At 49.7% G+C, this 21,294-nt stretch overlaps 9 protein-coding genes across 9 annotated transcripts; 7 read left to right on the forward strand and 2 right to left on the reverse strand.

Moving 5' to 3' along the window:
- The first annotated feature begins 537 nt into the window (after positions 1-537).
- Positions 538-1,596, forward strand: BJX68DRAFT_226181 (putative GPI anchored protein). Its single transcript, XM_071038467.1, has 3 exons — positions 538-781; positions 869-944; positions 1,023-1,596. The coding sequence occupies exons 1-3, from the start codon at positions 556-558 to the stop codon at positions 1,471-1,473; spliced, it is 753 nt and encodes a 250-aa protein (XP_070904318.1). The 5' UTR covers positions 538-555; the 3' UTR covers positions 1,474-1,596.
- A 2,793-nt stretch (positions 1,597-4,389) lies between these two features.
- Positions 4,390-5,194, forward strand: BJX68DRAFT_252335 (uncharacterized protein; the record flags this gene model as incomplete). The annotated part of the gene is made up of 2 exons (XM_071042542.1): positions 4,390-4,997; positions 5,041-5,194. 2 exons carry the CDS (start codon positions 4,390-4,392, stop codon positions 5,192-5,194), a joined length of 762 nt encoding a protein of 253 aa, XP_070904319.1.
- A 559-nt stretch (positions 5,195-5,753) lies between these two features.
- BJX68DRAFT_261826 (uncharacterized protein) lies at positions 5,754-6,333 on the forward strand (the record flags this gene model as incomplete). The annotated part of the gene is made up of 2 exons (XM_071044276.1): positions 5,754-5,956; positions 6,006-6,333. The coding sequence occupies 2 exons, from the start codon at positions 5,754-5,756 to the stop codon at positions 6,331-6,333; spliced, it is 531 nt and encodes a 176-aa protein (XP_070904320.1).
- Positions 6,334-6,921: 588 nt separating this feature from the next.
- Positions 6,922-7,822, reverse strand: BJX68DRAFT_226182 (profilin). Its single transcript, XM_071038468.1, has 5 exons — positions 7,710-7,822; positions 7,625-7,640; positions 7,449-7,533; positions 7,228-7,374; positions 6,922-7,150 (listed from the first exon to the last, which is right to left on the reverse strand). Exons 1-5 carry the CDS (start codon positions 7,720-7,722, stop codon positions 7,016-7,018), a joined length of 396 nt encoding a protein of 131 aa, XP_070904321.1. The 5' UTR covers positions 7,723-7,822; the 3' UTR covers positions 6,922-7,015.
- A 1,895-nt stretch (positions 7,823-9,717) lies between these two features.
- Positions 9,718-10,764, forward strand: BJX68DRAFT_252337 (zinc-binding alcohol dehydrogenase family protein; the record flags this gene model as incomplete). Its single annotated transcript, XM_071042543.1, has 1 exon — positions 9,718-10,764. The coding sequence occupies one exon, from the start codon at positions 9,718-9,720 to the stop codon at positions 10,762-10,764; it is 1,047 nt and encodes a 348-aa protein (XP_070904322.1).
- Positions 10,765-11,096: 332 nt separating this feature from the next.
- On the forward strand, positions 11,097-12,613 carry BJX68DRAFT_276730 (bZIP transcription factor; the record flags this gene model as incomplete). Its single annotated transcript, XM_071048175.1, has 3 exons — positions 11,097-11,462; positions 11,530-12,463; positions 12,522-12,613. 3 exons carry the CDS (start codon positions 11,097-11,099, stop codon positions 12,611-12,613), a joined length of 1,392 nt encoding a protein of 463 aa, XP_070904323.1.
- Positions 12,614-13,138: 525 nt separating this feature from the next.
- Positions 13,139-14,321, forward strand: BJX68DRAFT_276731 (SDR family oxidoreductase; the record flags this gene model as incomplete). The annotated part of the gene is made up of 3 exons (XM_071048176.1): positions 13,139-13,559; positions 13,628-14,160; positions 14,226-14,321. Exons 1-3 carry the CDS (start codon positions 13,301-13,303, stop codon positions 14,319-14,321), a joined length of 888 nt encoding a protein of 295 aa, XP_070904324.1. The 5' UTR covers positions 13,139-13,300.
- Positions 14,322-16,348: 2,027 nt separating this feature from the next.
- BJX68DRAFT_226184 (zinc-binding alcohol dehydrogenase family protein) lies at positions 16,349-17,949 on the forward strand. Its single transcript, XM_071038469.1, has one exon. The coding sequence runs from the start codon at positions 16,568-16,570 to the stop codon at positions 17,648-17,650; it is 1,083 nt and encodes a 360-aa protein (XP_070904325.1). The 5' UTR covers positions 16,349-16,567; the 3' UTR covers positions 17,651-17,949.
- A 468-nt stretch (positions 17,950-18,417) lies between these two features.
- On the reverse strand, positions 18,418-21,225 carry BJX68DRAFT_252341 (beta-glucosidase; the record flags this gene model as incomplete). The annotated part of the gene is made up of 5 exons (XM_071042544.1): positions 18,418-19,119; positions 19,181-19,851; positions 19,926-20,901; positions 20,992-21,039; positions 21,088-21,225. The coding sequence occupies 5 exons, from the start codon at positions 21,223-21,225 to the stop codon at positions 18,418-18,420; spliced, it is 2,535 nt and encodes an 844-aa protein (XP_070904326.1).
- Positions 21,226-21,294: the final 69 nt, after the last annotated feature.

Here is a 21,294-nt window from a genome sequence, read left to right on the forward strand (position 1 = left end):
GAGGCTGGGCGCGGGCGATAAATTGGGGCGCAAAGAAGCTGAGTCGCAATTCAGCAACGGCTCGTGTGCCCAGTTGGGCAAGATCTGGGCAACGCCAAGTGCGTGACGCGCTTCTCTTTGTGCTGGAGACACTCACAGCCTCGTAAAGGATATTATCACAAGACTTATATGGTGAGGAGCCTATTTGGCAGATTGGATAGCTCTCTTGGAGATCAACGGCCGCGGTCTCCGGGCTTTCGTAACTCATCGGGCACATTTAAGATATGATGGTTCTTCCAGCGATGAACCATCAAACATCCGAACTTGACCGGCATTCAACAATTTCAAGTCCGGAAGGATCATCCGATATCAAAATTCAATAGCTACAGCCAATCGGCGCATCTAAATCCTCCACAGGGTGGCTCTCAGACCAGAAAACCTCGTGTTCTAATCAAAACACGAGGTGCCCAGCCTGCCCTATTTTAGCGCCGTTGATCCTCTTTTGTCGATAAAAGACGCCTCCTCATTGCCGTTTTCCTCTTCGGCAAATTTTTCCTCATCGTCATACTCACAGCCATGAAGTACTCCATTGCCCTCTCGTTCCTGGCTTTTGCCCATTATGGCCTGGCGAATGAGCGTTCCGGCCCAGCGGTAACGCCTCAGGACACTTCCCCACTGGGAGCCAGAGCCCTGCTCGAGAAGCGGGACACCTGCGAAGGTGGAGGTAGCTGCATTGTTGGTCAATGCTGTGGTGATGGATGCGCCATGAACTGTTGTGGAGTGGATATGAATGGAGGAGGAGGTTCGTTTTTCTTCTTTCCTCCTGCATTTTAACATCCTCCCTTTTTTTCCAGGCACGGATCAAACTGACTAATAACGTCTTATTTAGTCGGTTGTAACATTGGAGCAACATGCGATTACGCCAACGAAAGTGTTTTCATAGGATGTTGTATGGACTTTCTCGGGTATGTGCCTTCTATATACCCTCAAGCCTTGTCATACACCTGCAACCAAACCGAGGAACAAAATTCTGATTGACGTAGTCGGGGCTGCACCGGTACTCCCACCATGGTAACCCTGAGTACCATATACGGCGACTACACACCCACAAATGAGGCCACCACTACCACGACGCGAGAATCAACGTTCACATCTACCTCAGCGGACGAACCCACTGAAACTGAAACACCAACTCTGCCAACGGCCACCCAGACGTCTCTCCCGACTGCCACTTTGACCAACTCTGATGATGAAGACCCCTTCGAAACGGGCACCGATGACGATACGACCACCACTCGGCCTACCTCGAGTGCAGACGACGACGACTTCTCGTTCCCATCGGAGACCACTACTTCTGATGACTCCACCGACAACAATCTAACTCCGACTCTAACTGCTGAGACTCCCCAGCCCACTGAATCAGACGACGCTGCGAGCGTTGTCCATCCCAGCTTGTGGTTTATTGCTGGGCTGGGCGCGTTGCTTGCTTTTTAATAGTTGCTGGTTGCTCTCTGGGTAGTCTTTTAAATCAGGAAACCGCCTCCGGTGATTTGTGACTTTATTAATATGCTTCGCGCGATTGAATAACATAATAAAATGTGTGGACTTGACTTGTACCAGGAGGGATAGTTCCACGTGACTTTGGAATGTATTGTGAAATGGAAAAGCTTTGGACGCTCTTTTTTTCGTTTTTTGCAGGTTAACAAACATCATGGGGCTTGAAGTGATCTGCTCAGTTCGGCAGGTCGCTCTCACGGGACGATGATCGGACAGGCGCTGAATAGAGGCATCTTAATCACCCTTCGAGCCCCGCACATGTTGGTGCTCAAGACAGGGCGTACACAGAGAATGAGAGCAGAACGTGTAATATTTGAGAAAGTCAGCACATAACCAGGGCACCACGTTCAGTGATAAAGGACCACAGAAGCAAGAGAGGATGTCGCTTCCTATTTGTTCAGTTCGAATCGGGCTCTCGCTGTCTATCGAGTCCAAAGTAAATGTTCATACACAGGACCCCGCTAACCTGAAGGAGGATGATGGCGCCACATAGGCTGAAAAGCTTAATTGCCGGCCCACTATGCCTTCATCCTCGATGAGCCAGAATTGATTTCTGGACTGCCCTCGATGTAATATTTTGTGTGGGGGAAACAGTATAACTGTGTCGGCCCCGCCAGTAGACCAGCTCCTCGGAAATCTCTCATATCATGGTCTAAGATATTTACATTTACCCTACGAGCGGAGAGGCCCATGGGATTTATATAAGCTTGCCCCAGACCATAGATAGACCTCTGAGCCTTTGGTTCTATTGTAATTATAAGCCGTCTAGCGCGCCTCAAAATAGGTCTCGGTAGAACTGCTACGAGTCTGATAATCGCCCACGAGATTTTTGGGGATTGAAAGGGAGACGACCAGTAGAACAGCATATGTCAAAGGAACCTGTCGTGTACACATTGCAGCCGGAAGCTCGGCCCTAGCCCGGACAGCGTTTGACATACATGCGGTTGCTCGATCAAAAAGGAAACAGGCCTCAACCATACAACAACCAGGCTTATGCCTTTCTGTATGCTGCAACTATCCAGGGCAAAGAAATTGTTAAAAAACCATACAACTACTGTCTAAGGCTGTGCTCTCCCGCCCGCCTTTCTGTCCAGTGTCTGCTTTGGCGCCCGGTTTCTAAGCCTTCAGGCAGGCAGAACACTCGCCTGAATAGTCCACACCCAGGCTAGCAAACGATGCATCACCACAAAAGCACATACAGGTCCTAGAGTGGTAAATAAATCACCTAACCATAAGAGAATTACCTCTAGATTGGACTCGTGTCCTCTGGCTGACAGAGGGGCAGGGTTGTTGGAGAGTTGTCGCCCGATAGCCAGGTTGGCTTCCACGATACGTCTACAGGTTCTTTTCTCTGGTTGCTGGACTGTCCGTCTGGCCTTTTCCGTATAGTGCGCCTTAATTCAACATTCGACAGCCTCCTGATTTTTCTGATGTTCTGTTCGACAAGGAATAACTCGAGTTGCACCCAGCTGGGACCCAGCCGGGCACAATTCGGAACCAGCCCTTGAAGAGGGTGGGAGGTGCTGAAAGTTGGATTCACCGACACTACAGCTAAACTAAGACTTTCGACCTTTCCGTCAGGCGTTGAAGGTCCAAGTGTGACGGTGGTGTTTTGTCACTAGGGTAGGACGAATCGAGAAGTCTCCTGGGTTATCAGTGTACCCTCCGATAGTCACAGTCATGAGATCCAACCACAATAGTTTAATCTAAGGACTTTATAGTACTCCACGCCCAGACCCGGAGGAGGGCTTAGCGAAGATTATTGGCGCATTACTTGCAGACGCCAAAGTGCGCCATGCCTAGCCAACTCTGACCGAGTAAACTTCATACTATTCCAAAACCGCCCGCTGACTGGAACCGCTACAAAACCAAAATGTGGTTATGATGCGTGTTTGTCTGCGGATATTTAAGCCCCCAGGATACGACCTGAGTGGCTTTGAGATTACCATCCAAATGAGAGGTGCTGTCTTGACAGTTGCGTTAAAATCAAGAATACCGGTTGCTTAACTATTTAGCACTATCCTGTTGGTACGCTAGGGAAGTTATTTGCTAGGTCTCTCCAATATCTCTCTAGTCACCCTATTGGAGGCCATGGGCTTGGCCCTTGTATAGTAGTAAGGTAGGGCCATTTCTGACCCTCGCGTGAGGTAAAAGTGATAGGTAGTTGATCAGGCACTGTAAATAGCTTATTGGTTTCAAGCGCAGAGCTGGAAACCAGATAGTTAATACTTGGCATTGTTTATTCCAATCACAAATATAAGCGAGCCCTCCTGTGGAGCGCACACGTGGAAGGGTTAAGCCATCTCCTGCCTGTAGCTGCATCTCCCGACCAGGCATGATCTTATCCTCGGGCCACTAATAGCCTTCCCGCCACTCGTCTGAAGGGCCTGTTGAAGGTCACAAATCATGTGGCCGGGATCTTTCAATGGCGAACCTTACATGTTTTTTGTGCTGTCGCTTCTGAGCCACCCGCCAAAGGTGTTATAGCGTTTGGGCGCCTTGTTGCAGAGTCTACGGCGCGTCTATGCCCCTTGCAGTGAACTTTAATCTCGACTCTAAACTGTTCTGCAGATCCAAGGGACAATGTTTCCGAAGGATCAGTACCTCAAACACCGGCACTCTTGGCAGGACAAACAGCCATCCAGGATTATTGCCCTGACAGCAGCATCCGCCAACTGCAGGTCCCTGCCAAGCAAAGAAATTAAGAATACGAGGTAGTGCGAATGAGGATGCTGAGACACCCGCTCGAGCGGGCCAAATACGAAGATGTCGACTCCTCCAACACCGCCTGAAAAGGCCCTTCTTCCCCATTGTCAAATCCAATTCTTGGAAATACCAATAAAACATTTTACGATGCTTCTGAATACCTTGGTCACCTTCCTGGCCATCATTGCCCGGCCTGCGCTTGCGTCCTGGGCTCTAACACATCATGTCATTATCCACAACATCACCACCGGGATACTCCCTGACTACATCGTAGAGAGCACCGTCTACCCCACGGCGTCCGTCTTCCCAACCTCCACCTCGATAGCCGTGTGGACAGATTACCTCCCCGCAACACAAAACGGACTCGGCCGCGCCGTGATCAATGTGACAACCAGCTATCTCATCCTCCCCACAAAACCGACGAATCTTCCCGTCCTGACCGATCCGCCAACTGCCTCTGCAACCCCCATCGAGACAAACTATTACATCCCCGTCACCGTGTCCAACCCAGAGTCCTGCACCCTAACCGACTTCACCTACACAGACACCATCGGAATTCGCGTCCCGACCCCGCTGGCCGCGCGTGCAACAGGGTCCCACCTGGCCCTCCTCGTCACAACCTACGAGTCAACCATCAGTACCAACTTGGGTGGCCAGCCCGTCACGACCCTTATCTGCGACGTGTATCTAAAGTCCGGCGCAGTCCCCGTCGTTGATGGCGATCTCGAAGTCTACGGCGCGGGGTTGCTGTCCGAGTGTGTTGACCCGCGAGAACACTTGTGCACCAGTCCCGGCCAGAACTCGGCGGCCACGGGGTCGGGTGGGTGTTTTGGAGCTTACCCTCCGACGGCTGTCGGCAGCAGCAATCAGGCATCAACAACCGGGGCGGCTGACTCCGTCGCTGCGCCGACGGAGACAGGTGGGGGGGCAAGAAGCCGGAGCAGCGAGATGAGCTACTTGATTGTTTTGAGCATCCTCGTGGGTGTTTTACTCCTATGATCATGAAGAAGAGAAGTAGTTCACCTTTTTGGTGCGAGAGGCACTTGATTATGTCGAGCGTTTGAAGGAGGGCCTTGGAAGTCTGCACCCAGGTATTCCATAGACTGGTCTCATCCAATTCGAAAGACACAGCTAGGATCCCATTAAAGCCTTCTCAGTAAGTAACATAGGCATTATTCTGTGTATATATGTTTTAGTTATAACAGTATTCTCTACTACGTAAAAGGATTTCTTATTATACTTCTAGATTATCTTCTATACAGTATATTGGGCAGATTTTAATATAAGGCTTTATTATAGTTCTCTAGTTTTAAGCTTCCATTTGGTTATAGTCGTTAATCTTAGTTTAGAATAATCATTCTAGAGTATAGTATACTCCATCTATGTTGATACCTACGGGCATCCATGAGATGCGCGCCTAAGGCGGATCAGTCCTTAATGAATACTACCACGTTAAACTGCTGGTTACTAAATCTGGCAAGAAGTATCTTGAATGGGCGGGTCACGGCATGATGGGGGATGTCCATACACAACCAAAGCGGACCCAATCGGCAACGCCTGATCTCGACAAGGCCAAGTTCGAGTTTCAGAGGAAATATACGGTGAGGAAGCGACATGTGTTGTCGACGAGATTCGAGACGCGGTTCATGGATAAGAACAAGTTTCAATACATCCCTCCAAGTTACGTGCTCCGCGAGAGCTTGTCCAGCAACCCGTATCAAGAGGGCAGCGCACTGGAAATGAGATACAATATCCCATCGCAGAAATGCGCACTTCCTGTCGGGCATCAATGCCGCGACGGAGAGCGCGAATCAGGGCGGGTGGTGTGACGTGGTTGCTGCGTATGTGCAGGGTGCGGATGCCAGCAGCGGTGACTCAGGGTCCGGCGACAATGGGAATGGACCGGCTGTCACAGGCACCAGGCTTAACTGGTACGGTTCTTCGCTGACGGATGGGGTGGCAGCATATGGCAACCCAGAGTACTACTACTGCTTGGGCGGCCCGGCAGCGAACTTCTCGCCGTTTGCGAACTATAAGGGGGTTTATGGAGATGTTCAACCTGAACTAGGAGACGTCAGTGGCATTAGTTGAGTCGGGTCTGATCAAGGGCGATATCTCGGACGTGTTTGTCGCGGTCTCGGCGGATGCAAAAGCTAACCCGAGACTCATTCTCGCGCTTGTTATGCAGGAGGAGCTTTCACAAGTCTTCTACGCGCGACTGCTGATGATCCTGAGCCCAAGGCAGAGGCGAGGCCAGTGGTGTAGAATCTTAAGGCCACTTGGGATAGGAATAGTGATATACTTTCCGATATTACACTGCCTGGTCAAAGTCCTCCAGACATCCCCGCCACCAACGTCGAAAGTATATATATGGTTCAACGCTCAAAATCTGACAACCACACTGAATGTGGTCTGCTTAATAGAGATTTATTGATGCGCAGCTGCTGAATGTAGACTTCTTGGAATTTGACACTATAGTTAGCAGTTTATCAACTCCCTGCTCTCTGTAGGGCAAGCTAGGTGAATTGCGTTTTTACGGCATAAGTTGCTCTATCCATGGCAGAGCCACTATTTGAGCTTCTTAAAAGACCTTGTATGGTCTGCCAATTTCACTATTTGAGGGAAAGAAAAATTGATTAGTTCAATGAGTGATACAGCATGTAACTGGCTGTATTACCATGAGAATAGAATAGCATGTGCTTTCGCAATGATAATTGCCTCTTATTGTAAAGTATAAAACCACAGCCTAGCCTCATCGCCGCTCCATCGATCCTCAATAGCCAACTGAGATCAAATAGTCTGCAAGAGCTTCGACTGTGGAATATGCGTTACTAGCTACTGAAGTCTCACCATAATGTCCAATTATTATCGCCTGCTTTGATTTGACGATGGCAACTCCCTTTGGGCCCTGGATGTTAGAAGGGATTACTAGTCAGTTTTCAGGGTAGTAGAAAAGCTGGAAAGCCAGGGTTTATTGGAACTTACTGCGCACGCCCATATACTCCTGTCCTCTGCCCGAGCGAGGACGAAGCGCTCCCCAGCCACGTAGAGGCCGTGAGCGAAGGCGTTGTCACGATCGCGCTCGGAGCCCAGGAGGATCTCGGAGATGATCCTCAACTCATCAGGGCTGATCTGTGGACATGAACGTCAGCTTGTGCCGAGAACTCATATAATATAGACAGCGCATGTGTGTGAGGCCGACATACGTTGTAATTCGGCGAACCGGCCCAAATGGAATCGCCTTCAAGAGCGGCGATAATCGCCTTGTCGATTTTGCCTGAGCCGACAAGGCTAGCCAGGAGTCTTGATTTAGTCTTGTTTATTGCATTTTGGTTTGATTTGTAAACGACTCCATGGAGCTACGGTGTAAGAAGAAATGTACCTCGCATCGATATAACCTGGAAGCAAACAGACGTCTTGTCAGCTAGCTGGACTTTGGCACGCAGAGCAGGAAAGGCTAGACAAACCCTGCCAGGACATTTTAGGTAGTTTTCAAGCGGTAGTAATTGAGCGCGGGAGGTGGGAATGGAAATCGAGATGATCTGCAGATCCGTCGACGGAGGCCATCTTTTGATCTGATGCGCGGTGCAGTCCTCATGTTCGTCGACCCCGCGTCGCTCAGCCAGCCACGACTTTACTTAGTGGGCATCGCCTGAATATCCGCACCGCTCTGATTGGTCATGTAGACGCACACAATGCACAAAAGAGAATATAGCTTTTTGCGTATTGGCCGAGCATGAGGACATGTGAATTACAGACAACATCAGCCTGCTTAATTACTAGGTAAATACGTATAAACATGATATTGTATTTACTCCTATGGACAGCACTAACACCAAGACAATCAGTACTGGACTGCTAATTAATTTGGTACCTGCAACCACAGGGTGTGGAGCACAGGGCTTCCCGTCAGCTCAGCGGCACTTAAGCCGCACTGATAAATATAGCCAGAAGCTAAATAAACCCCACTCGGGTAGCTATAACCTTGTATAGTAGTTATGAATTTTCATTAGTTCAGGCTAAGGATATCGCAGGCTGAAGGTACTAAGTCCTACTCCAAACACGTGAAGGTCACATCGCGTATATCTTAGAAGATATCTAGTATCTAGAAATATTAGTTAATAGAATAGAAATTAGTAACAGGCTTGAACCCCTAGGATAAGCAGCTACTACAAGGGTTGGTTATTTAGTTCCTATTCTAGGTTAGTCCTTATAATGAGTACTTATACTATCTGTGATACAGTCTCCTTACTTGATATTCCTATCTTACTCTTATAGTACAACACGCATTACTGCAGGTCCTTTAATTCCGACGGACTAGCGTAATCTGTTCGGGCAGTAACTAGCACGTTAAGTAGTATTATTAAGATTGGGGTGTCCGAACCTGCATGCTGGTTAGATATGATATATATGTACTACCTGGTCAAGCAGCTCATATGGAAGATGAAAGCGTCGATGAAGTCGGTCGTTTGCAGATACTAGTTGTCGCTGCTTTTCGTTTATTTTAGTCTAACCTCAAGATATTGTAATAACAGCTAGAGTCTTTTCTTATAAGCTCTCCTTTCGCTTGTCCTTCTCAAGAGTTCGATTTGGACAGTTGGGAATTCACCACCCGAAATAAATATCTTCCGGATATTTATTATGTGAAGAATACTGGTGCTATAATAAGTTTAATCACGCAACTATGTACCTAATTTGTATAGCGACATATTTAAGTACCTACATATATATTAACATGCATAGCGCCACACTACTGTTTGAATTCTGGGAGATTCGATTTGATGGTTGCGCCTCGGTCAGGTGCAAGAACGTTCCCCTCTCGCTCCAGCTAGGCGTGCAATTTCTCTGGCTGTAATTATAGCTATCTGCCGAAACCAGGCTCCACACGGGGTCTTCATCATCCCAGAGCTCATCTTGGCAGCACTCTACTATTCTATCCGCCTTCAATCTCCTAACGCTCTATGACCGATTATTCCCCAACAGACATCGCCGCCTTTCAGGAACATGCTCAGTGGGCCATAAATTCTCCCCCTCTCGTACCGAGAGGCCGCAACTCCAGAACCAGATTGCTTCATTGGTACCATGGGTTACACCTGCTTAACGCAATTTGTGGTCCGAGTAAGTATGCCCGCCTTGGCACTTGGGTTTGTCCCTCGTTCTCTCGGCGATGAGCCTCGGCTGAAGTGGGAACTTCAGAAAATTAGTCAACATCCGCTCCTGGATGTAATCACCGAGATAGCTCCACACGAGATTTTACTGTACCATCAACAATGGTGAAATTTACCATCGGCACAAAGTGGACCGATCTAGGTGAAGATTTCTAATCAATTGCGGTGATTATAAACAGTATCCGATCAGAGGATCAGCGAAGTGTCAACAACGACCAGTTATATACTTAAGATACTCCCATGAAGGCGAATATGATTCTTATCACTACTCTTCATCTCTTCATATCTTCATCTCATCATCACAGCCATGTCTACTCAGAAGGCCGTCATTGTTACTCAACCCAAGACCGCCGGCTTGGTCAGTGACCGTGCTATTCCCAAGCTCCGCGATGATTACGTCCTCGTCAAGACCGTCAGCGTGGGTTTAAACCCCACTGACTGGAAGCACGTCGACTTCCTCTCGCCGCCCGGGGTTCTTTTAGGATGTGATTACTCTGGTATTGTTGAGGCCGTTGGCAAAGATGTCAAACTACCGTGGAAGAAAGGTGACCGTATCTGCGGTTCCACCCACGGGGGTAATGCCGTCCAACCCGAGGATGGCGCTTTTGCCGAGTACATTGTTGTTAAGGGCGATGTGCAGCTCCGAATCCCCGAACATCTTAGTTTCCAGGAAGCTGCCGTGCTCGGAGTAGGCATCCAGACTATCGGCCAGTCTCTGTATCAATACTTAGGGCTGGCTCCACCGACCCAACCTATCCAAGATGCGACTCCGATTCTTATCTATGGTGGTTCTACCGCTACGGGGACCCTGGCCATCCAGTTCGCCAAGCTCTCTGGTTACCGGGTGCTCACCACCTGCTCGCCACACAACTTCGACCTTGTCCGTGGCCTCGGCGCCGACGCTGTCTTTGATTACAACGACCCAGAGTCCGCCGCTCAGATTCGCCAGCAGACCAACAACAGCCTAAAGCTAGTCTTGGACTGTATCTCTCTTCCCTCGAGCGTTGAGTTCAATGACAGGGCACTTTCAACCGAGGGCGGCGAGTACCTCTCACTCTTGCCCGTGAAAATCAATCGCGCGAACGTCAACAGTCGCGCCGTCCTAGTCTACAGCGCCCTCGGCGAGGCTTTCAATTTTGGCAACATGGCTGTCCCCGCTAAGCCGGAGGATTTCGAGCACGCCAAGAAGTTCACTCAGGAGGCTCAGGCTCTTTTGGATCTGGGCAAAATCAAAGTTCATCCCCCCAAGGGTGGAAAGGATGGTCTACGTGGTGTCTTGGAAGGACTAGAGCTGCTCAGGACCAACAAAGTCAGTGGTGCAAAACTGGTTTATAACATTGCGGAGACGCCTTAGTTAGTGGCATAGATCGACATATCTTTCAAGTGTAGTGAAAGTCCATTTTTGCCACGATTGTCGGGCCTCTTCCTCAAATCAGATTAGTAAGAATCTAGAGTACCAAGGTAATTTGGGACGTACCGGTGGATCCTCAGCGGAATGATGAGTGATCATGCCGAGGCGAAGATTAACCGTAACCTGGCCTCCAGGGGGCAAGGGGTAACTATTGGTCCGATTCCAGGTCGATCAGGGAACGCCCGTCAGATTCTAATACAGTCGGTCCTCTCTCATGGGCTGACAGACTCGCTTAACTTCACTTTGAGCTTATCCGTGACCATCTTCGGCCCGCCATGGACCGACATGTTCCTCGCGAGCTGCCTGTCTTTAATTGGGGCGATTTCCAACAGAGTCCCGCGTCGTTACCGGACTCCATGACCTCGGATATCACCTCATTACTCTCGGTCCGCTCCTATCTCCCGCCTGAAGCATATACCTCACAAAATGCTCCAAGTAGTACCTTGTCACCCAGTCCTGGCATCCTGGCCGTTGAGCTCGCATCTTCCTGGAACCAGACCAACATAAGCCAAACACCCCTCTCCAAGCCGATGCCACAGCGACCACAGAAACGCCAGCGATGTGGATCCAAGAAGACCTCATCAGCGAAGGGGCCTGGGGCGCCCCGAGAAGTTGGTGAGAGCAATGAGAATCCTGCCGAGGTTCGTAGGGTACCAGCCGAGCGCTACCAATGTTGTGAGCGTTTCTAACAGATCACTCTTGTAACAGCGCCGTCGCATGCAAAGTCGCGTAGCACAACGTGCATACCGTGAACGACAGCAAGCTACACTCGATGGCCTCAAGAACCGCGTATCCCTTTTGGAGACCTCCATTGAGAAAATGAGCTCTGCAATGCTGGTATTTAGTGAGGAGCTGGTCCAAAGTGGGATTCTAAGGTCACACTCTGATCTGACAGGGAAGTTACGGGACACGATGAAAGTCTTTTTCACCATGGCAGCCGGATTAAGTCTCGACGACGACGACGAGCTAAGGGTCCTGGTTGACTCGAACGACACAATCAACTCATCACCACGACCCCGTCAACAACCCCCAATCAACCGCCGGTCACCCAATCTTCCCTCCCACTATCCCCTGGATGGCACTGACTTATACCAACCCAACAGTGCTGTCCTGCCACATCCTGTCAATTCACCGGAAGTGTCAATTATAGACGTATCTGCATTTATTCAAAGGCTGCTGCTGGAAGCTCTCTACCAAGGACATCTCGCTCTAGGCGATCCGTCTATCAGTTTGAGTCAACTCCAACGGCCCTTCGGGCTTATCTTTAGTATGATGAACCGCGAACGTTTGACATCTTACTTGAAAGCAGAATTGTATTCTCAAATACACCGAAAGCCACTTACTGGATGGGAAGAAGTCCCCTTTTTCAGGCTAGGGGGTGCGGGAACCCATTATCCCCACTGGAGCAGCACCGGCCGCCGTTCCAGGTTTGTCGCTCCTCACCAGAGTGGGGGCACCGTGGAGGATCCCTTGTCACTGGTCACGGCAGAATTGCGAACGCAGCTACAAGGAGATTGGTTTGACCTGCGAGATCTGGAGTGGTTTCTTCGAGATAAGAATGTGCTCCTCGTTGCGTCGCCTGGTGAGCCGACGATATCCTCAAAAGTGCAGACCAGGATCAATGTCTCACGCTTCATGTCAGGTAAGCCCCCCCTGCCTCCGTTTTTCATGGTTGTAAGGATACATTCTGACCCTGATAGCGTTGATCAGCAGAGGGGTTTGCCTGGGTCGGACACCTGGATTTCAACGCAATGATGTGGAGGAGGCCCTGCAGCTTTCGAAAGTTGCTTAGAGTTCGTGTACATTATCATTAAGAACTAGTCGATATACGCCCGAGGTGTCTGTCCATATTGCTGTCTGTCTGATTTGATGTCTACTTAGGCATATTCAAAAACAAGAAATTGAGGGGCCGAATGTGCAAGACCCCATACGTATATTTTGTATATTTTACCGGATCATGCTGTGTCCGGAAGCCGCTATAAAGTGAAAAGTGGGGTTGATGAGGTATTTGGTGGCGATTTGATCCGGGGATATCACTAATCATTGATTCGTGCTGCAGAATGCTTCCTATTAACCTTTTTTTCTCAAAACTTTCCTCGCCACGATTTGAGCCTAAGCCAACGGACCCTCCAGTAATACCTTGCGAAAAAGAATGGAATTGGTATGGTACCACTGTGGTTGTAACTAAGTTGATGGTGGGCCGAGAGCATCACTGAGCCGAACAATGGAACCGGGAATGCCACGTTATCAAGCCGACCGTGAATTATCTCCGCTAGATTGAGCTTCTGATGAACGCATTGATTGGTAATCTGCGGAGGGACAGTACACATTGGGTTCCCGTATAGATGGCCCATCCCAACCTTCCACTCCTTCATTAGGAGTGCTAATATCATAACATACCTACTTTGCTCGAATTTTGAATATTCTTACTTTTCAAAAAAAGCCTTCCAAGTTGGACTACAAACCACTGATCGCAAGCATGGGCCAAAAGACAGTTCTCATTACCGGTTGCAGTGAAGGTGGGATAGGTGACGCTCTAGCAAAAAACTTCCACAAGAAGGGCTTTCGGGTTTTCGCCAGCGCCCGGAATACCGCCAAAGTCCAACACCTCAAGGACATGGGTCTCGACATTGTAGAGCTAGATGTAACCGACGAAAGGACAATCCAACAAGCGGTGTCAGCCGTGAAGGCTGCGACGGGTGGATATTTGGATTTCTTGGTCAACAACTCGGGCACAGGTACCTAGTCTCACGGCTTCATCAAACCAGCTTACATGTGGCAACAAAACTCTGACCATTCTCGATAGGTTACGGCATGCCTTTATTGGACTCGGATGTGTCAGTAGCTAAGAAGATGTTTGATGTCAACGTCTTTGCTGTCGTGACCGTAACTCAGGCGTTTGCGCCACTTTTGATCGCCTCGCAAGGAACAATCATCAACATTGGGTCGGTTCTTGGGAAGATGCCACTCCCGTGGTCAGGATATTACAATGCAAGCAAAGCTGCAGTTGCCATGTTGACCGACCAAATGCGTATTGAGTTCGCTCCTTGGAAAGTCCGCGCAATCCTCGTCAATACTGGTGCAATTCGAACCAAGCTCCTCGACAACCTTCCAACTGCACCACGTCTACCCGAGAATTCTCTCTATTACCCTGCAAAGGATGTGATCGAGCCAGCATTGGCTGGAGCTGAGGTGGAGAAAAATGCTATGGATGTCAATTCCTATGCCGAGGTCGTTGTCAACAACGCGATCCGATCAAGCCCTAAGAAGCATCTTTGGTCGGGCGGAGGGGCTTTGATTACTTGGCTGGCTTCAACATTTGGCTGGTCAACTATATGGGTAGGCAGTTTTCCTTCAATCATGAAGAACCACTGCCATTTAATTTTGCTAACACATACACTTAGGATACGTTGCTCCCCCCACTCGCCCACATGCCGGATATCACCAACAAGATCTGTACAGCGGAGAAGGCCGAACAGAATCGCGAGAAGACAAAATAATCGCTCTCGTTTTACCATTCTTGTTTGAAATTAACAATACTTTCGTCCATTCTCTTGTGGTCCTTTCGAACGACTCGCGTTTATTTCTGGCGTTTCACTTTGCGTACAAGTATATATATACGTATAATCTGGAGCACAAGTCTTGTCCTTTTTGTATATCTTCTTATTTCAGAATCCGTTTGTCCAAAGTTTTCAATTCAACTCCTGAAGCACATCTCACTATTATTCGTAGAAGGTTAATATTTTAAGAGCAGTGAAGTGGAATTTTCTATGCGTTAGACCTGGGAACCAGGCTTGCCAACATACACTTCAACGCTGAAGCGATTCTTAACCTCTATTCAAGATCCTTACTTATAATGCATTATCGTGCTGAAGCTAGAACAAATAATGCTGCCCTCGTAAGCAAGATCATATTGTTATCTAGCGTCGCCGAGGTGCGCCATCTTTCTCTCGCCCCAAGAAGCGATGGAAGCGGACATCAAGCCCTGTACAGCAGTGAAAATGAATCGCCCTGGGTGCTGATTGTACTCACTTAGGGTGAAGCCAAGTGATATACCAAAAACAAATTACATCAACGGCTTCCTCCGAGAGATATGAGACTTGACTACGTAACGCTATCTTGTACAACGTATGCCCTCGACACTCGACAGGTGGAGATTGCCTACCAAATAGCAGACAGATGTGGTACAATAACAGAAATTATACAATTCCAGCGCACTTAGTGGTTCAAGAACAGATCAAGATGCTTTGCGTAAAGCTCGGGCACCTGGAAGAGATGCCCGTGCCCCGCGTCAGGGTAAAGATGTAGCTGGGCATTTGGGATCTCCTGCTGCAGCACGAAACTATTTGAAGTGGGCGACATGATGTCTTTATGGCCGTTGGTCACAAGAACCGGCGCCTTGATGTCCGTCAACCGGTCGAAGGTGCTAGTATCAGTGTTGAAATCAAAAATCGCGGCGAGCTGCGACTCAGCCCCGGACCCGGTAAGATATGCCTTCCGGGGTTCACCTTGGACATTTCGCTCGTGGATTTGCTTCCACCATGCATGGCCAAGGGCGAGACAGGTCTCGGAGGGATAGAAGAAGAGTTTCATCATGTCTTCCTCAGTTGGCGGCTGGTCACTGTTTGCTCCCGCACTCTCCAGGACCTCTCGCGGGGGCAAAGCCACACCTGGGCCGATTCCGGATTGAGTGCCCGTCAGGATCAGTTTGTTGACAAGTTAAGGGTACGTATATCCCATATACTGTACAATGCCGTCACCCATGGAGAAGCCAATGAAATTGGCCTTTGGAATTTCAAGGGCAGCGAGCAAGTCGACAAGGATCGCGACCATCTTAGAAATAGAATCCGGCACTGTTCCTTCGCTGTGCCTGATACCAGAACTATCGTAAACAATCACTTCCCGGCTTTTAGCGATGCTGTTTAACAAGAGCGGATCGAGCGTGTCCATGGTACCACGAAGATGGTTGACGTAGACCAAAGGCAATGGACTGCTTGCTCAAAAGCGTCTATAGGCAATTCTAAGTCCATTGACGGAGGCAAAAGAAGTCGGAACGGTTTGAAGGGTCGTCATTGCAGTGGTTTGTTCAAAGAGTAATTGTGAATGAATCAGTTGCCTTCAAAATGAATAATGTTGGAAGGAATCTCATGAGATAAAGATGGTTTGTATGTTTCATACAGTAGATCTGAACCTGCATGGTTCTATGCTAAATTTTTGTAACCTGGTTAATGTCCCTCCTTATTGTCACAGGATGTTTGTCAGGTCTGATGAGTCTGAGGCAATTCCAACTCCTAGTGGGGACTTGATCAGAGGTCCTTCCCTAGTTCGGAATCGGGCGGATGAGTTAATGACAGCTTGAAAGTCGGGCATTTGACTGATGATTCCGGGCCCGAGGCCCCGCTTCTGTCCCAAGTTTCGTGGAAACTCCCTAACTGGCCGTAGAGTTATCCAAGTTTCGGTCATGCGGTCAGTTTATAAGCGTCACAACGATCCAATACGTTCGCCGCTGTTCCATACACCCTGTTGAAGGCGACCAGCAATGCGATCTGCAATTGAGCTTGTGCCATCGGCCTGCGGTTCATCCGACCTTTTCAAAATAGTCGGGTTTTGTAAAGTTTCTTTTCATGCTTTTCCGTTGATTCTCCCCTAATATTTTCATACAAGCACAAGCCATTTATCTATTCAGTATCTCCTATCTTCCTTCTCCTACCAACTCTACCTGATCTTACAACACAGCCAAACTAAGATGAAAGCGGTCATCACACAACGATTCTTGCCCAAACGTCTACTGAGTCTCGCTCTCGGTAGTCCACTGGGGCAGGGCGCACAAGTCAACGATGTCCCGATTCCAACCATCACCGATGATGAGGTCTTGGTCAAGGTCCGTGCGGTCGCCCTGAATCCGATCGACTTCAAAGACATCGATTTTCTCTCCCCACGTAATTCGGCGATTGGCTGTGACTATGCAGGCGAGGTGGCTCGGGTCGGCAAGAATTCAGGGCAGCGTTGGAAGGTTGGAGACAGAATCGCTGGCTTTGTTCACGGTGGTTTGTATCCCGACGTTGGCTCGTTCGCCGAGTACCTCAAGGTCGATGGAGATTTGGCCTTGAAGGTGCCTGACGAAATCACTCTGGGCGAAGCGGCCACCTACGGAGTCCCCGCAGCCACCGCAGTGCTGAGTCTGGCGTACCTCGATATTCCCTGGGTGGATATTGAGAACGGACGCAGCGCTCAACAAGGTGACCAACCGACCATTCTCATCTATTCAAGCGGATCGAACGTTGGTCTCTTCGCTATTCAATTAGCCAAGAGAGCAGGATACACGGTTGTGGCAACGGCCTCGCCTCGTTCCTTCGACCTGGCAAAGCGCTATGGCGCCGATGCAGTGTACGACTACCGTTCCTCTGCATCTATTGGCAAAATCAAGAAAGCCCATCCAAACATCACCAAAGCTCTGGACTGCTTTTCCGAAGGCTCCTCTGCCACCTTCTGTGCCGACGTGTTGCGAGAGGGCAAAGTGGTCACGCTTCTCGATCAAGGAAAGTCAAAGAAGGCAAACGTGACCTATACTTTCCTCATGGTCTACACTGCGTTCGGTCGCAAGTTCCAGCTGTTAGCGCCCCTCGGCCCCGTGTTCCCAGTGAAGCCGGCAGACCGCGAGGTAATCAGCAATTTTTACCATAACCTGCCCACCTTGTTGAGCCTTGGCGTTGTGAGACCTCCATCCATCACAACCATTAAAGGCGGATTCAATGAGATATTTGAAGGTCTAGAGACACTCCGCCAAGGGGGTGGTCGAGGCACAAAGCTTGTCGTCGAGTTCCAGTGATTGACGTCCTGTACCTCTCACCCTGTCTCTATACATCGTCTTATTCCGGACCGGAGATTTCTGGGATACCACTAGCTCTTATCATTCAATTCCAGTTGCGTAAAGGAAAATTGGCTCTGTACAGTGGAAGAGCCATTGTTCTGAATTATGCATGGTCAAGGTAATCCCGCAAGGCCTTACGTCGGGGCGAAGTGCCGGGTAGGCCTTCACCTACTTGGGTTATTATCATATGATATTTTATATATATAGTTAGTTCTCTATGTTCATATTATATTAAATATCATCATATTTCAGCAAAACATTCCTTACACTTCGCTTGCGGGGTATAGTTATCCCTTGGCGCTCCTTCGCCACCTACGCTTGGACATAGTCTCATGAATCCGTTCTTATCGTTGGAGATTGTACTATGACTTGATTTGGGCCTGAGCCTGCCTCTCCAGAGACTTCCCTACGGCGTGCACGGTGAAATCTAGGAGCCATGTCGCTCTATACTTTGCCATAATATCTTCTTCTCCCGCTGTGGCGCGCAGGAAGTCCCGTTTGAGCGCTATTCTTCGTTTTACCCAGAGTAATCAGTAAGCATGCTGACAATGTGCAACCTAATAGCGCGCGAAGAATAGTATGTACATAAACCTGGCAAAAGTACCGGGCTTATCAGCAGGGGTCTCCCCCTGTTTCCAGCGAGCTGAGTATGGGTTCGGGGAAAAGGTAACCCGCAGAGAGCTCTTCATTTTCTACTAACCTGAACCCATTATAGGCGTGCGATATCAAGGCTTAGACCAATATACTGTCCCTGGCAGCTCAAAAGCCCGCCTCGCAACCTCACACTTGGGGTCGGCACTCGCAGCGAAAATAACCACATATGTTCCAGCCTCCGCCTTCCAGCTTGAATCCTCCTCAGACCAAAACGACAATGCGTACTTGTCGATCGTCAACCTCACAGTCTTCGTCTCTCCTACCTCCACATAAACTTTCGAAAAGGCCTTGAGCTCTCGCGCCGGCCGAAGCACTGAACTTTCTTCATCGCTGATGTATACCTGTACGACCTCTGAGCCGGGGTAGGAGCCGCTATTGGTGACGTCCACGGAAATCGTCATCTCAAATGCCGCGTCCGGATGAAAAACCGTAGGGACAGTAAAGTTTGAATACCGAAAGGTCGTGTACGAAAGCCCATGGCCAAAATAGAACAGCGGGGCGCGGTCTACGGCCTCGTAATATCTATGCCCGATAAAGACCCCCTCACCGTACATGATGGTGTAGTCAGACTTTCCGAACGAGAGATAGGCAGGGTTGTGCCGGACAGACTGCGGGAATGTCATGGGGAGGCGAGCGGCCGGGTTGACGCGTCCAAATACTATATCGACGAGACCGTGGCCCGTCTCCTGGCCTCCGTACCAGGCGTGAAGCAAGGTGTGGGCTTTTGCACTCCAGGGCATTTCGATGGGACATCCGGACTGTGTAACAATAATCTGAATGTAACGTTAGTCCGTGCTGTAGACTGGATGGATGGATGGATCAGAGCAAGCTTACGGCGTTGGGGTTCGCATCAAGCACAGTCTCAATAAGCCGGTCCGCACCAGGTGGAAGCCTCAGATGCTTCCGATCACTATTCTCACTCTCATGATTCGTCGTAAGACCCGTCATGACAATCGGCACATCCACAGCGCGGGCGACCTTCGCCGCGTCACGAAGCCCCTGCTCCGCGTCCAGGGTCTCATACCCCCCCAAACGGCCCGCGAGCGTAAATGCCGTTCCCACGCCCCCCGTGATATCCTCATTCACCAGGACCATCTCGATCGGGATTTCCTGTCCCGCAGTCACATTGAGGTCATAAAATTTCTCCATGGACAGCCTGTTGAAGCAGGGTGTATCCTCTGTCTTTGGCGGCTGGCTGCTCCACAGATCAATGGCGTCGTGCTTGTTAATTTTAACCCGTCCTTTACCCGCGACACTGAATCCGAAGCGGAATCGGGTGGACTTCTCGGCGGTATATATTGTTCTGGCGCGCACGTAGTATTTCTTTGGGAAGAGGTGATGTAAGCTCTCGGGGATATCGATGAGGTCTTTGTTGGTGGGTGAAGAGTACAAGGGGATAGCATGTGCGTTGACCTCCGGATCCTCGCCATAGATCTCAACGAGCCAGCCGGCATCGCCTGTATCAGGCTGTTTGAGCTGTTTAATAAAGGGGCTGAACTTGAAAGCTAGCCAAAAAAAAATAAAAAAAATTAGCAGACGCCCAGGAAACGTCTAACAGGGGAGATATTAGGGCACATACTATAACAGCCGGGTGTGTAAACAAGATTCTCCTCTCCGACAGCCTCGACCATGGCCTGGTACGGTGTCATCGAGTAATACGGATCCCCCTCGGCACTTCCACCCCCAGAAAGCGTAGGGTATTGAAAATGACTCCCAATCAACCCGTAAACCTTGGCCCCGTCTGCATCCGAAGAAGAGAGCGGCAAGACGTTGGACTCATTTTTCAGCAGAACAATACTGTCCGCAGCAACTCGTCGGATAAGGGCACGGTTCTCCTCCGTGTTGACATCGCCATCGAAGGGCTCACGCCCGACCGCGGAAACCTTCTGCACGAGACGAAGGACATTCTTTACAGCCTTGTCGACAGCAGCCTCGGATATCTTGCGCGTCTTAACAGCGATCTCCAATAACTTCCCCCGAAACTGGGTCGGACCAGGCATCTCCAGATCCAGCCCTGCATTCAGCGCTTCCGACGTGCTATACGTTCCCCACCAATCGCTGATCACCAGACCGTCAAACCCCCACTCTTTGCGGAGAATGGTCTGCAAAAGCAGCGGATCTTCACTCGAATGTACCCCATTAATCCTATTATATGAAGTCATAAACGCCATCGGCGCCGAAAGCCTTAGCGCCAGCTGGAAGGGCAAGAGGTGCAGCTCGCGGAGCGTCCGCTGGGTCATACAGACATTATCCTCAATCGAGTTGGACGATTGGTCGTGCGCGGCAAAGTGTTTTATACATGCTGCGACGCCGTATTCCTGGATGCCATTGATGTACGCTGATGCGAGATGTCCCGTTAGGATGGGGTCCTCGGAGAAGGCCTCGAAGCCGCGGCCCATTAGGGGTGAGCGTAGAAGGCATACGGTGGGAGCGAGAAGGACGTGGACCCCTTTATTTCGAGCTTCTTGGCCGAGGATGTTTCCGACGCGGTGCATTAATTCGACGGAGAAGGTTGCGCCCATGGCGGTTGCGGATGGGAGGAGGCAGCTTGGGACCTATGATAATGGGAGCTATTAGCTTAGACGTCGAACAACGAGCCAGAGAGGGCATTGGATGGCAGAGATTTGGTCTCCTGGTTTACATACACGCATGAACCTCCGAGCACCACGTAGGCCATGTGGCCCATCCGAAGTCTATTCTATGTCAATATGGCGTGGCACCAGCACGATATAGACACTCACGAGTATGGAGGGGATGCCCCTGTTGGGGAGGGAAGCCGTTTGAAAGGACCCTTCCCCGGACAAGAGTTTTATCTTCTCCTCCAGGTCAAGCTGGCTCACCAGAAGGTCAATGTTTCCTAAAGGCTGTATTTCGGGCATGCTGGAACAAGAATGGACTTTCGGTAAACGAGAAAGAGAGGGAAATCAGGAGACTAATACGGGGCACCT

The sequence above is a fragment of the Aspergillus pseudodeflectus genome (genome assembly GCF_044049435.1).
Source record: "Aspergillus pseudodeflectus strain CBS 756.74 chromosome Unknown BJX68scaffold_3, whole genome shotgun sequence".
NCBI lineage: Eukaryota > Fungi > Ascomycota > Eurotiomycetes > Eurotiales > Aspergillaceae > Aspergillus > Aspergillus pseudodeflectus.

Excerpts from the sequence above, each read along its gene's own strand:
- BJX68DRAFT_226182 (XM_071038468.1), bottom strand. Across the intron at positions 7,375-7,448 it reads CCGGTTCGCCGAATTACAAC|ATCAGCCCTGATGAGTTGAG; the intron begins GTATGTCGGCCT and ends TCATGTCCACAG. Across the intron at positions 7,151-7,227 it reads GGAGTATATGGGCGTGCGCA|GGCCCAAAGGGAGTTGCCAT; the intron begins GTAAGTTCCAAT and ends TCTAACATCCAG.
- BJX68DRAFT_226181 (XM_071038467.1), top strand. The coding sequence starts at position 556 with ATGAAGTACTCCATTGCCCTCTCGTTCCTGGCTTTTGCCCATTATGGC. Across the intron at positions 782-868 it reads GGATATGAATGGAGGAGGAG|TCGGTTGTAACATTGGAGCA; the intron begins GTTCGTTTTTCT and ends CGTCTTATTTAG. Across the intron at positions 945-1,022 it reads TGTTGTATGGACTTTCTCGG|TCGGGGCTGCACCGGTACTC; the intron begins GTATGTGCCTTC and ends TGATTGACGTAG.
- BJX68DRAFT_226184 (XM_071038469.1), top strand. The coding sequence starts at position 16,568 with ATGAAAGCGGTCATCACACAACGATTCTTGCCCAAACGTCTACTGAGT.